At 55.8% G+C, this 14163-nt stretch overlaps 1 protein-coding gene across 1 annotated transcript in view; it reads left to right on the top strand.

The window, feature by feature from the left end:
* Nucleotides 1-13604, top strand: part of CDH22 (cadherin 22) — a 69365-nt gene extending 55761 nt beyond the window's left edge. Inside the window, exons 8-11 of the mRNA XM_039249360.1 lie at nt 2756-2877; nt 2969-3086; nt 9326-9577; nt 12264-13604. Coding sequence (XP_039105291.1) covers nt 2756-2877; nt 2969-3086; nt 9326-9577; nt 12264-12832 — 1061 coding nt within the window. The 3' untranslated portion in view covers nt 12833-13604. The remainder of the gene's footprint in view (nt 1-2755; nt 2878-2968; nt 3087-9325; nt 9578-12263) is intronic.
* The last annotated feature ends 559 nt before the right edge of the window (nt 13605-14163 follow it).

The raw sequence follows: 14163 nt of genomic DNA, 5'->3' as shown, positions 1-14163 counted from the left end.
GGGCCCCCCAAGAGCTCTGGGGTTCCAGGCAGCCCCAAGTTCAAGGGCCCTGGGATGAGCTCTGCACGTGGCAACTCTGGCAACCTAGCGGCATCCCCTTCCCTGCTCACCCAGCAGCCCCACCTCTGAGGTCCAGGACCTTCAGCGATGCCAGAGGGCTCAGGGCTTTCCCAAGTGGTGACCTGTGACATTTTAAGGTAGGACAACCACAGTAATTATGTGAGGTGAAGGATGTGTTAACTAACCTTATTACGGGAAACATTTCACAATGTATCAAATCATCACACTGCACATCTTACACTTGCACAGTGCTAAGGTCAATTCTATCTCAATAAAGCTAGACATGGAAAAAAAAAAAAAAAGAGGGGCCAGAAGAGGTCCAGCAGATCCCAAAGGAATGGTGAATAATGGGGATCTCTCCAGCAGTGGACCCAGCCCCCTCCCCTGCCCCCCACTCCCACCCCACTGTGGGTCTGCCCCCGAGAAGCTTGCCCCGCTCTGGGGTCGCCCTTCTGCATGGCGCATAGGCCCCTTCGCCCCTTCCCTCTGCCTCAGCGGGGAGAGAGGTGCCACCTCCCCTCCTCCCAAACTCACCCACCTTCTGTCTGTTTAAGTTCTCTGGCAACACGCTCTTAAAAATAACGGCTTGCCGGGCTTTCCCAGTCACGACTCCGATCTCCCATCCCCAGAAAAGCCCCCTCTAATCACTGAAGCAGCAGATCTGGGTGAGCTGAGCAGATAAGGTGCCCCTGGCTACGGGGAGCTCCAGAGAGGGGTCGGGGTCTGAGTTAATTAAGCCCCCCCCTTCCTTCCCTGACCCCCAGGAGGTGGCTGCACCTGCCTCCTGATCCCATTTCTCTTTATCAACACGCAGGCAGCTGCAGTCGGCATGCGGTGGCCCCTGAGTTCAGTTAGAAGCAGCTGATCAGCCTCACTCCCCCAGAACTCATGGAGTTCCTGGCTGCCTGGAAGCTTCCAGGCTGCCCTCAAAATAGCTCCGGGCCAGACACCCAGCCATCAGGTCTCTGCTTGAAAGGGGGTGGCTTCCTCTCCTAGCCCTTGAGGTCGCTGGGGGTAGAGCTTGTTGGTAACAAACTCATGACTAAGATAGCAAGAGCAGGGCGCCCATGAGCAGCCAGGAGGTCTGAGGGCAAGGGGCAGAAAAGGCCAACATGCAGGGTGCTGCTCAGAGAGGACAGGCTGGGACGAGGTATCCTTGAATCACTTGATGTCATTGTTGAAAGGACCTTTCAAGGATGTCTGTTTAACAAATCCTTATATCACACCTGCTATGTGTTACATATGCAGTTTTAAGTGCTTTGCAGATATTAACTCAATCTGTCTTTTTAACCAACCCATTACTGGGAGCCCCGTTTTTGCCGGTGAGAAAGTGGAGGCACAGAGAGGTCAAGTGACCTGGCACGGATCATACAGCTCCTAAGTGGCAGAGTTGAAATTGGAACAACTTGGCTCAGACATTCTTAATGAATCTCCATTCATTTTCTAGATGTGGAAAGTGGTCTCAGGGAGGGAAAGGTCTTCCCCAAGATCAGACACCGGGTCAAAGACAGAGCCATGCCAGGAATTCAAGCCTCTTTCCGCAAAAGTTCTTCCAGGCTTCATTCATTCGTCCAACAGATGTGTTAGAACCTACTCTGTGCCATATCCTACGAGGCCGGGGACCCAGATATTAAAACAGCGGGGACCTTGACCTCAAAGACATCACAGGCAGAAGCGTGGGGATGTCGTGGTTTTGCTGGGGACCCTGGCCAAGACTCACACCCAGTGGACTTGTCTTGCCCTTTCAGGATCAGGTCTCGAAAGGGCAGGGGTTTGGGAGTCCAGTTGGCAGCTGACCAGTTCTTTCATGTTTCTCATGCTTTAGTTTCTCTTCTGCAAGGTGGGGACACAAATGGAACGAAAGCGCACGATCTCCGCAAGGGTCCCTGAAGTAATGGATGTGGCTGCTCCAAGTGCATTCTGTGCACTCGATGGTGATGGGCTGTTGAGCAAAGGATGTTGCTTGACAGCAACAGTGATGATAGCTTTGCTGGGGGTGGGAGTGGGGGTGGAGGTGTGAGGGTCTTTGCGATGGGAATAACCATAGTGACGGTGGTTGTGGTGGAGATCGTGATCGCGGGGACGATGATGACGGTGTTGATACTGGTGACGGTGGCCGTGGTAAGGATGCTGACGGTGATGGCCTTGGTGTTTGTGAAAATAGAGATGATGAGGGTGGTGCCTTGGATAGGAAAATGGTGGTGGCGGTCACTCTCATGGCGATGGTAGTGATGGTGATGGCCTGATGGTGCAGCTAATAGGTGATGCTGTTGGTGACGGGGCCAGAGATAAGGATGGTGACAGAGGTACTGATGGTTATGCTGACAGAGGTGACAATGATTATGCTAATAGTGGTCATGGTGACAGTACTGGTGATAGTGACGGGGTGGCACTGGGGATCCTGGTGGTGGAGGCTGCGGTGATACCAGTGGTACCAATGCCAAAGGCCATGGCAGTGATGGTGATTGTGACCGTGGCAGTGATAATAACCCTAGTGGTGCTGATGGACGGTGACGGCAGCAGTGCTGGTGACCCCTCATGCCCGATGTCCTCAGTCCTGACCCTACTACCTGCTTGATCAACCCCCAGATCTCTCAGCAGGACCCCACTGCCACATCTGGTCCTAGCGGCAGATGGGCGGTTGTGTAGACCTCACACTGGGCGCCTCTCACCCTGCTCCGTGATCTTGCTGCAGACAACCACGCCCAGCTCTCCCGGGCATCCCTAAGGATCCGGATCCTGGACGTGAACGACAACCCCCCAGAGCTGGCCACCCCCTATGAGGCAGCCGTGTGTGAGGACGCCAAGCCGGGACAGGTACACGGAGGGGCTGGGGCCAGGGCCCTCTACCCAGCCCCAGAGTGGGCTCAGCCTCGCCTCAGCTCCCTGCCCTGTCCTCACCCTTCAGCTCATCCAGACCATCAGCGTGGTGGACAGAGACGAGCCTCAGGGCGGGCACCGCTTCTACTTCCGCCTGGTGTCCGAAGCGCCTAGCAACCCTCATTTCTCCCTGCTGGACATCCAAGGTGAGTCACCTCTGAGCCACCAAATCCTAGAATGCACAGAGGGAGGGGCCTAGCCTCCCCTTCCCGTGTTACAGGGGGAGAGACTGAGGCACGCAGAGGACAGCGCTGGTCCGGCCCCACACAGAAAAGGTGGGCCAGTCTGGGGCCGTTACCCAGCCCACTGGCCAAACCCTGGAGAACAAGCAGGGGGTGAGTTGGCAGAGTGGAGAGGGGGCACCCCAAGAGAAGAGAATGGAAAGATACAGAGAGGGAACAGATGAGGAGTGGGTGGGCCAGAGTCCTGGATGGAAAGAGCCCTGGGTCTAAGAGAAGATTGAAATAACCCACGTGCACACACTCCCACCCTTCAGTTTAAAAAGTGCTGTATCCCACTCATGTTTCTCCTTCCTCCTCACGGCTGTCCTGGGAAGTGGGAGGTGGTTTTCTTACCCCTCCTCCTATTTTGCCCCCTGTGATAAACCGGAGACTCTTAGAGGAAAGGAGCCAGGGAGGGGCGCCTGGGTGGCTCAGTCGGTTAAGCATCCGACTTCGGTTCAGGTCATGACCTAGAGGTTCATGAGTTCTAGCCCCGCACTGGGCTCTCTGCTGTCGGCATGGAGCCCGCTTCAGATCTGCTCCCTCTCTTTCTGCCCCTTCCCTGCTTGCGTGTCCCCCCGCCCCGCAAGCAAAAAACATTTAAGAGGGAAGGGACCCACCCAGGGCCATACAGAGCCAGTGCTGGGCTGGGATTCCAACCCACCCTGTCTCAAATCCAGCTTGGTTCCTGCTTTAGCTCACTTGCCACCTTGAACGTGACGGCCCTGCCTTGCCTGAGCTGATCCCACCATGAGCCGTTCCTCAAGAAGCCTAAGTTTGAACCTTCAAGGAATGAGCTAGGGGAGGGGGACCATCAGTGGGCTGGGAGTGAGGGACCTGGGTCCTGGCCCAGGCTCAGCCAGGAGCTCTCTGTGCAACCCCAGCAAGGTCTGCCCCTCTCTAAGCCTCCGTTTTGCCATCTGCAAAATGGGGCTGAAAGTTCCTGTCCTCACCCTTTAGCTCAGCTGCAGGTGGCTGCAGGTGGCCCCAACGAGATGAGAGCTACCAAGGTGTATTGTTAGTGCCTGGAATGCATCACTTCTTGCTTTCAGCAATTATTCATTTTTTGCTGGGCCCCGAGTGCCTAGAGCAGTGCCTGGCACAGAGTGGGTGTTCAATAGAACGTGTTAAACAAAACGGGGGAAAATAAGGCGGAGTAAGAGTAGGAGCTATATTTTAATTGTTTTTCTTTTTTATTTATTTATTGTTGAGAGAGAGACACATACAGAGTGCGAGCGGGGGATGGGCAGAGAGAGGGAGACACAGAATCTGAAGCAGGCGCTAGGCTCTGAGCTGTCAGCACAGAGCCCGATGCGGGGCTACAGCTCACAAGCTGTGAGATCATGACCTGAGCCGAAGTCAGACGCTTAACCAACTGAGCCACCCAGGCACCCCGAGTAGGAGCTATTTTATTTTATTTTATTTTTTTAATTTATTTCTAGGAGAGAGAGAGGAGACACTGTGAGCACGGGAGGGCCAGAGAGAGAGGGAGTCACAGACTGAAAAAGGCTCCAGGCTCTGAGCTGGTAGTCAGCACAGAGCCCGATGCGGGGCTCGAACCCACGAACTGCGAGATCATGACCTAAGCGAAAGTCGGACGCTTAACCGACTAAGCCACCCAGGCGCCCCTAGGAGCTATTTTAAATAAAGGGGTCTGGGAAGCCCTCTCTGAAGGAATCAATAGTGGTAGGGATCTAAAGGAAATTAGGGAGTAAGCCGTGCTGATAACTGGACCGAGAATAATCCAGGTAGACAGAACAGCAAGTGCAAAGGCCCTGTGGAGGGAGGGGGCCTGGGACGTTCAAGGAACAGGAGGCCTGCGTGGCTGCCATGAGTGGGTGCCAGGACTGGGAGAATCATGTTGATTCTTTCTGACCCTGGAACATCTCTGGGATCACCCCCGAGACTTTTACACACTTCCCTCCAAAAGAAGGGACCTCGGTGATCTCGGAAGCCAGGCCTTCTGTATTTCTGATCCATATTAAAAATATTTCACAACCAGCGCAGTTCAGATAACCAATCAAAAGGGAGACTGACCATAAATAACCTGGAGCGGTACCCTGGAGCCCCTGCTGTGCCCGGCCTCACCCCCCTCAGTGGCTTGGCTCTGCCAAAGTTGGGGGTGGGTATGGGGAGAAGGCTTCCCTGAGGCAGCAGGGAAGGGCTTGGGACACTCAGAATCATAGCTATTTAAGCCTTTCTGGAAGTATTTCAATATTTTAACAACTGGTACTGCCTCGCCTGCTCATTATTCCAGTGCTATCCTGAGTTGGCCCCAGGAGACACAAATAGGTCTGGCTTAACCTCGCCAAGTTCACAAGTCTTTCCGACCCAAGGGGCCTAAAGTCTGTCCCAGCTGCCTCTCTTTGACAGCGTGACCACCTGGTAGGAGCTCCAGGAGCCAGGGTGGCAGCGTGTGCTGAGCTCAGCACAGGCGCAGAGGGGCTCCTCTGCCAGCCCCCGAACCCCTTCCCACGGCCTGCCGAGCCCCCTCCTCCTCACCGTATAAATATCCTGGGTGACAAACAGCTAACCCCAACCCATCTGTTTCTTTGTACACATTTGTAGCCAGTTTGGAAACGTGATTTATAAATATTGCTTTCGCAGCCGGGGATTGACACTGATGTATGTCAGGCCAGATGGATGGATACAGTGCTGGGCGCAGATCCTGCCTGGAAGGGTGGGGTCAGGGTGCGGGGTGGCCTGCGGCTTCCCCAGGTGAAGCCAGCCACTGCCCAGGAGGGCAGCTCAGGGGGTTCAGGGATGATGCCCAAGGATTTCCCTCCGTCGGGTGGGGGCGTGGCGGGGATCAGAGCTCTCAGAACATATGGCTCCGTGGCCAAAGACTGCAAGCCCGAGAAACAAACATCTTTCCCCTCCTCTGTTCTTGCTTGGGAATTTGAGGCTGAGCCAGAGCCAGCCACTCATTTTTCAAATCTGTCTACTTCTCTGTGCCTCTACTACCACTATCCTTTCACACCTAAAACACACAATGTCTTCCTAACTGATCTCCCACGTCCCCTCATATGTTTTAGATTAGAAACTCCCTTGCCTCGAATGTAGGCTCATCAGGGGCAGGAACCATGTCTGTCTTGTTCAATATCGTATCTTCAAAGGGCTAGACTGATCCTGGCACACAGAGGGTGCTCGATTAGTATTTGCTATGGGATGAATGGGTGATATGTCACTAGGTCTCTTCTTTGCTTAGAGCCCACCAATCAATGGCCTCCCGCTGCTTTTAAGAAAATAACCCCAGTTCCTTACAACAGCCTCCAAGAATTTCCATGATGAGCCCTGCCCACGCTGACCCCCAGCCTCCTTTTGATTCGCTGTAGCCACTACCTTCTTCCCTCCAGTCACAAAGGACTGCTTTAGTTCCTTCAGCAACCTCTTCTTCCAACCTCAGGGCCTTTGCATGGACGGTTCCCTCTCCTTGAACTCATCATTCAGGGCTCAGCAATAATACCACTTCTTCCAGGAAGATCTCCCTGATCTCTGAGACGAAGTCAGGTCCTCTGTTAGGTGCTCTTCCTGTACTTCTTCCTTCTTAGCACTCACCACGGTTTGTAATTGTAGGCTAAATTGTGAGTTTACTTAATTAATGTCTATTTCTCACATTAGAATATAAGCTCAGATCCAGGACTATGATTGGTTCAGCTCTCCATTGTTTTCTCCCAGAGACTAGCAGGGTACTAGAACATAGTACTTACTCAGTAAAGATTTATTGGATGGATGGATGGATGGATGGATGGATGGATGGATGGATGAATGGATGATTGAATGGAAAATGTAGCTATGCCACCAATTCACTGGATGATTCCAGACAAGTCATTTCTCTCCAAGCCTTAACTTGCACATGTACAAAATGGGAATAATGTCATAACACTAGGTGGGTGTGATGATTAAACATCACTCTATATTTCATGCACCCACACAGTCCTTGATGCATAAAAAGCATGCAGTCAGTGCAAAGAAGCCCCACATCATTCCCTCTTCCTTGCCTTGCTCTTAAGTGTCTTTTCTTCCCCTCGGGAAGGCAGGTATTTTCACAGCTGGGGGCGATTTGCCCTTTGACAGGGAGGCTGGAGTCGCAGCCAGAGCTTGAGGAGCTGACCCAGGACCACCAGTTACCTGACAAGTTGCGGTTCATGCACGTGTCATTCTTCAAGTCTGGCTCGGTGCCGGGGAAGAGGCAGGCACACGCGAACCTAATGCAACGTGACAAGTGGTATAACAGAAGTGTGTACAGCACCTGCATGGTCAGAGCGAGGAGGGGGGAGCCATAAATCCTTCCTTCCCAGGGAAGCAGAGAAAGTTGGCCCCAGAAAAGAGGTGACATTTAGCTGGAGCATGACAGATGAGGAATTTGCACAGGCACGAAGGTGGAGAGGGTGTCCCAGCTAGCGGGAGTGTGGTGAGTAAAGGGAGGGCATAGAGCGGGCACGGGGTGCTGTGTAGGGAACGTGGGGTGGGGGGGCATGAACGACTTAGTGGCCAGCAGTTATTAAGAATTTCAATGCCAATGGGGCGCCTGGGTGGCTCAGTCGGTTGAGCGTCCTACTTCAGCTCAGGTCATGATCTTAACGGTTCATGGGTTCGAGCCCCACGTCGGGCTCCGTGCTGACGGCTAGCTCAGTCTGGAGCTTGCTTCAGATTCTGTATCTCCCTCTTTCTCTGACCCTCCCCTGCTCACGCTGTCTCTCTCTTTCTCTCTCTCTCAGAAAGAAGTTTTAAAAAAACATTAAAAAACAAGAATTTCTATGCCAAGACCCATTCTAAGCGTTATTCATCAATTTCACCACTTAATCCTCACACCTCTGTGTTACTATTTTCCTTAGTTACAGATGAGGAAACTGAGGTCCAGAGAAGCTAAGTGAGCTCCTAAGCTAGTAAATGATCTCCTTGTCATTATTTTTTTAACATTTTAGTGGAAACTTTAAAATACGTATAAAAGTAGATAGAATATCGTGAAACCTCGTGATACCGTCCCATGAACTTCAACCCGTGACCAATCTTGTTTGAGCTGGACCTGTAGTTCACTTCACAGATGTGCTCAAGGTCACAAGTCAGCTCTTTTCCTCCTGTGTTGTGCCCATGACCAGGGGAGGCCAGGACTAGGCAGCTGAACTGGGCTCACTGGGGCCACAGAGCCACAAAAGGGACCCAGACTGCCAAAGTCTGAGGTCAGAGGGGTTAGTCAGAAGACTGTGGGGGCAGGGAGAGGGACCCAGGAGTGAGGCCTGGGCCCCTGTTGGGAGAGCCAGGGCCCCCTGCTGTGGAGCTGGCTGTGAAGGGCGGGGGCAGCAGCTCTGAGCACTCTGGTGCCACGGCATCGAGGTGATGGAGGCTCAGGGATGGCCTGACCCATACAGGAGAGGAGGGGAGGAGGCGGGAAGGGCAGGGGAAGCGGGCGCCACCCACCATGTGAGCCCACGCTCGGAGACTCAGGAGACTCCTGCCTGGCATCCCCAGCAACTGGCCGACGTGGTGCAATGCCTGTGGCTTCTGTGAGTTCACTGTCCTCTGAGGTCACACGTGTAGAAAGGAGACCTTGGTGTGCTAGGGTCCCCTCATCAGGCCCCAGCCCTCCAGGCTCAGCCTCTTGGACTCTGGCCAGAAAGCTCCCTCAGCCAAAGCTCGGTGCTGGAGAAGACATTCTCAGTCTTCTCTGTGACCCAGGACTTGTCGGGGCCCGGCAAGCCAAAACCCGAGGACCACGGGACCCCGGCGTCAGGGTGCTGGGGTAGCTGGGGTGGAAGGAAAACAGGCTATTGAGATGAACGAGGAAAAAAAACTTTAACATAGCTGGGAACAGGACGTTGGCCCAGCTGGGGACAGAATCTTGGAAAAGCCGGGGACAGGACCTTGGCCCAGCTGGGAACAGACAAAACCTTGGAATCTGCTGAAAACAGAATCTTCAGGCAGCTGGGAATAGAATCTTGTGACAGCCAAGGACAGAGGCTGGGGCTCCGCGGCTGGGGACGGGATCTTCGGGCAGCTGGGAGCAGAACCGAGGGAGCTGGGGGAGTAGACCCGTGGGTCACCTGGGAGGCAGGAGCTCGGGGTCCCGGGAGGCAAATCTGGCGGTGGTATCTGGAGGTGGCGGGACGCGGGAGGCTGACCCCAGACCCTGAGTCGCACGCTACTCCCTTCTTCCGGAGCAGACAACACGGCGGCGGTGCACACGCAGCACGTGGGCTTCAACAGGCAGGAACAGGACCTGTTCTTCCTGCCCATCGTGGTGGTGGACAGCGGGCCACCCACGCTGAGCAGCACGGGCACGCTCACCATCCGCGTCTGCGGCTGCGACAGCGCCGGCGCCGTCCAGTCCTGCAACACCACAGCCTTCGTCATGGCCGCCTCCCTCAGCCCCGGCGCCCTCATCGCCCTCTTGGTCTGTGTCCTCATCCTGGTGGGTAAGTCCCCCCCCCGGCCCTGGGTTTCCCTCCCAGCACCCCCCACGGGGCCTCAGCTGCCCCTCCGCCGAGGAAGGGTGGCCTCAAAGGCAAGCTCCTGTGACAAGTCTTCTAAGTACATGACAGCCACGTCACCAGCTCCAGAAAGTGTCAACCCCCGCCCGAGACTACATTCATGCTGGCCACCCTCTACACCGCCCAAACGCTCCCTAATTTGTAAAAACCAAGCATATTATAAAAAAAATCCTTTCATGTCCATCGTCCTAGGACTTTTAGAAAAAAGGGTTCTTGTGAACTTAGCTGGGCGTATCATCCCCATTTTTCAGATGAGGAAACTGAGGCTCATAGAGGTTAAGTGGCTTGAATAAGGGTACATGGTCTTCTGACTTGAAAGCAGCCCTCCTCACCTTGTGTTCCCTGCTCCTTCAGCTACACCCCCTGCCATGAATCTCAACTGGGGCGAAACCCTGGGGGCAGCTGGGGCACAATCTGAAAGGCATTTGGTGGAAGCAAAATCTTCTCTGGTATCACCAATGAAGAGGTCAGGTTCCGAACTAAGGGGGACTCCAGCGGCCATAATGCCGCCTCTTTACTGTCGCAGCAGAGAGGCCTCACCTCCGCTCTGACTGCTGGGCTTTCCTGACCAGCCAGAGCTCGAGGAAGTCAAGCTCAGTCCAGATCGCAGATACCAGCTCTGCTCAGTTCCCTGGGAGATGTCAGCTACCCACCGCCTGAGAACCTGTCCGGGGCCACGCCGCTTCCCCTCAGCCCCCCCACCCCCTGCAGAGGCCCTGGGTGGGCTCCTCCTAGCTGGGAGGCCAGGGGGCCCCCCTTCTCCCCCCTCCCCAGCCCATGGCTCAGAAACCCTTTTTCCAGAGGGTGCACTTTACAGCGGTTTCATTTTCCGAGGCAGTGCAAACAAATTTCTGCCTAATTGCCCACAAACGAAGAAAGTGCACATCAGTGCTCTAAAGGTGACGGGCGGAATCGCTGATCAGGCCTGGCACATCTGTTCCCGCCGCCCGCGCTCCCCACCATCTGCTCTCTCGGGCATCCCCCTCCGCCGCTCCCAGCCTCTGCTCCGAAAGCTGTCCATCCATCTTCCCACTTCTCTCCTGACACCTTCCCTCCCTCCGGACCTGTTCCCAGGCGCTACCCCTTTCCCTGTCATGCGCCACCTTGTTAGGTCGTGAGCTGGAACCCGGCCCCATGGCCCGAGCAGCTGGCTCTGGCCGGAGATGCTAGGAGGGGCAAGAAGAATGCAGAGCCTGGCGTGGTCCCAGCCTGTGTCTCTCCATCCGCCTACTCACCTACCCAGTTAATTCTCTCATTGGTTCATCAGCTCCTTATTTATCCATCCAGTGAGTTCCCCCGTGTGCTAAACTATTGTGGGCACTGGAATTCATCTGTGAACAAAAGAAGCAAAAAGCTCTGAGTAACTGGAAAGTTATAGTTGCCATCACGGAGTTGGGGGAGACTGAAGAAGGGGACTTAACACATCAAGTTTGGACGTGTTAAGTTTGGAATTCTCTTGGCCGACCCAGAGGTCTTGCTGAGTAAAAAATTGGACATACAATCTAGATTCCGGGGGGAGAAGTAAGTCCGAGCCTGGGGCTGAGATGGGGGAGTCGTCAGCCTCCACGTGGAATGCGAAACCAGGAGCCTGTAGGAAAGCACCCAGACAGGGGTGTGGATAAAGGGTCAAGGACTGAATCCTGGGACATATGATGTTAAGGGATCAGACGGGCGAGGAGAAGACCCAGAATGAGTCATCAGTTAGGTGGGGGGGGGGGGGAGAGAATGTGGAGTCCTGGAAGTCAAGGGCATAGAGCAAATTCATTGTCTCAGCCTTACACTCACCACGTCTCCATCCACCTCTTTGTTCAGTCATCCCTGCCAGGCACCAGGCAAGGGGAACACTCCCCAGCTCCCGGAGGGGAGTTTAGAGTGTATTTTGGGGGGTGGAGGAAGCTGTGGTTCTCAAACCTGACCTGCTGGGGCATCACCTGGAGGCTTCATCAAAACAATCTACCAGGAGATCTAGGACAGGACGGGAGAAGTCACATTTCTAGCAAGTTGCAGGAGATGCTGACGCTGCTGGACCAGCCACTGGACTTTGAGCACCCATGTGACAGAGGGAGCAGCTCCTCCCCAAGGCAGCTTGGCGGTGAAGCCACTGAACCCCACTGGCCTGGAGCGTTGGGGGAGGGGCTCCTGCAAGAGACCATCTTGACCTGAGATCCTAAGGGCTAAGCAGGTGCTCTCCCTTCTGGAGGGCCAGGGTGAAAGAGAGGTCAGGTTCAAAACATCGTTCATTTCCCCCGGTCCTATCTGCCCCTCAGCTGCCCCTTTTGCACACCCCACCCCCAGAGCCTAGAGATGTCTCGGGCTGTATCTCCATGGGGTTAAGGACGGAGACTTCAGAGGTTGGGTCCACCCATGAAATCCCTTAACACTGTGGTCCAGCCTCTATTTGCACACCTCCCAAGGTGGGTAGCTCACTGCCTGTCCATATAGCCCGCACAGTTCCGACTGTAAGAAACGCCTTTTTGCACAGAAATCTAGGAAACCTGCAGCAGCGTGTAGGCCTGGCCAGCTGCACTGGTACGTGAGGAGCGGGGCGGGGGTCCCCAGAACGCCCTGAGCCGTCTCGGCCCTCACTCGCCCCCTTCCGTCTCCCCTGCAGTGCTGGTGCTGCTGATCCTCACCCTCAGGCGCCATCACAAGAGCCACCTCAGCTCCGACGAGGACGAGGACATGCGGGACAACGTCATCAAATACAACGACGAGGGCGGCGGCGAGCAGGACACCGAGGCCTACGACATGTCGGCGCTGCGGAGCCTCTACGACTTCGGCGGCGAGCTCAAGGGCGGCGACGGCGGCGGCGGGGGCCCGGCGGGCGGGGGCCCGGGCGGCGGCGGGGGCAGCCCCCCGCAGGCCCGCCTGCCGTCGGAGCACCACTCGCTCCCGCAGGGGCCGCCGAGCCCCGAGCCGGACTTCTCGGTGTTCAGGGACTTCATCAGCCGCAAGGTGGCGCTGGCGGACGGGGACCTGTCGGTGCCGCCCTACGACGCCTTCCAGACCTACGCCTTCGAGGGCGCGGACTCGCCGGCCGCCTCGCTCAGCTCGCTGCACAGCTGCTCGTCGGGCTCCGAGCAGGACTTCGCCTATCTCAGCAGCTGGGGCCCGCGCTTCCGGCCCCTGGCCGCGCTCTACGCCGGCCACCGCGCGGACGACGAGGCCCAGGCCTCCTAGCCCCCTGCCCTGCCGTCGGGGCGCGCCCCCGGCCCACGGAGGGGGCCCCGGGACAAAGCATTTCCCCTGCTCACCCCCTTCCCCAGCCCTCCCACCTCCCAGGGCGGCCGGACAGGAGGGGGGACTTGTTGGGGGCAGACACCCCCACGCCCCATCTGCCCCCCCACACCCCTACCCAGGGGGCTGGGGCAGCTTTTGCCCGGACCTGCGGGAATTACCACCAACGTCATTAAAACTGCAGCGAGACCCGGCACTGCGTGCCTCTGGGGTGAGAAGGGGGGTAGAGCCGCCGCGTCGCGTGGACAAGCGGTGAGTTACTCACTCCTGGCAGGTGAGGGAGGAGGGAGGACCCTGCTGAGGCGTCCCCCCTCCCAGGTCTCCCCCATCGGAGTTAAGACGGAAGGAAGGCTGTTCATTTACTAAGCGCCTACTGTGTGCTGGGACACTGCAGAGACCGTCTGTCTTCACGGAAACCATGAGGTGGGGCCCTGCAGGTAACAGATGGAGAAGGCCGCCCAGAGAAGTGTCCTTGACCTGTCCAAGGAGACCTAGCCAAAACGGGGGGGTGGGGGGGGCCTCTGCACTTAACTTCCCAGCTGCCTGGCCTTGGGCAAGTTACCTCACTTCTCTGGGCCTCAGTTTCCTCGTGTGTCACATGAGGCTAATAACAGAACCTACCTCCAAGAGTCGTGAGGATAAAAAGGGTTCATATGTGTCGTGGTTAGGACAGTGCCTGGCACATAGTAGGTGTTCAATAAATGTTAGCCTTTGATACTATTGTTATCTTTGTCGTTATTAGAAGCCCACCGCGGCCGCCTCCCCTTATGCCTCTCTTGGTGACCCAGTCACTCTCCCTCTTTTTCTAACATCTCCAAGGGAGAAGAAAATGGTCCCAGCTGTTGGCTCTGCTCCTGCCCTGAGTAGGGGATAGGGACATTCTCAGTGACTGTGGAGCCTTCCAGAATCTCAGGTGGGCCTGGGAGAGGCCCGCTGGCAGGGGTACTGAGAGGAGAAGCTGGGTGGCTCTGGGACTTGGGTGAGGTGGGGGGGTTGGTGGGTAGTGGAGGGGCCGGAAGCCACTCGGTGTAATGGAGACCTTATCTGTATGGCCCAGGAGCCCATCAGTCTCCCCATTCATGGACCCCAAGTTAAGAACTTCAGGGCAAAGTCGTCTTTAAGAGCCTCTAGCTTTAAACCCATTTGATTGCAGCTACAGGTTAATTGTCCTCCCACCCCACCCCCAAGTGATTCATTCATTCCACATTGATCAGTTGTAAATTTCAGCTCCTGCTAGCTGGGCAGCTTTCATCAAGGTCCTCAACTGCCGAAGC

The sequence above is a fragment of the Hyaena hyaena genome, unplaced genomic scaffold (assembly GCF_003009895.1).
Source record: "Hyaena hyaena isolate Hyena2069 unplaced genomic scaffold, ASM300989v1 scaffold_335, whole genome shotgun sequence".
In the NCBI taxonomy this organism is placed as follows: domain Eukaryota; kingdom Metazoa; phylum Chordata; class Mammalia; order Carnivora; family Hyaenidae; genus Hyaena; species Hyaena hyaena.
This window is presented reverse-complemented; position numbering and strand designations above follow the sequence as displayed.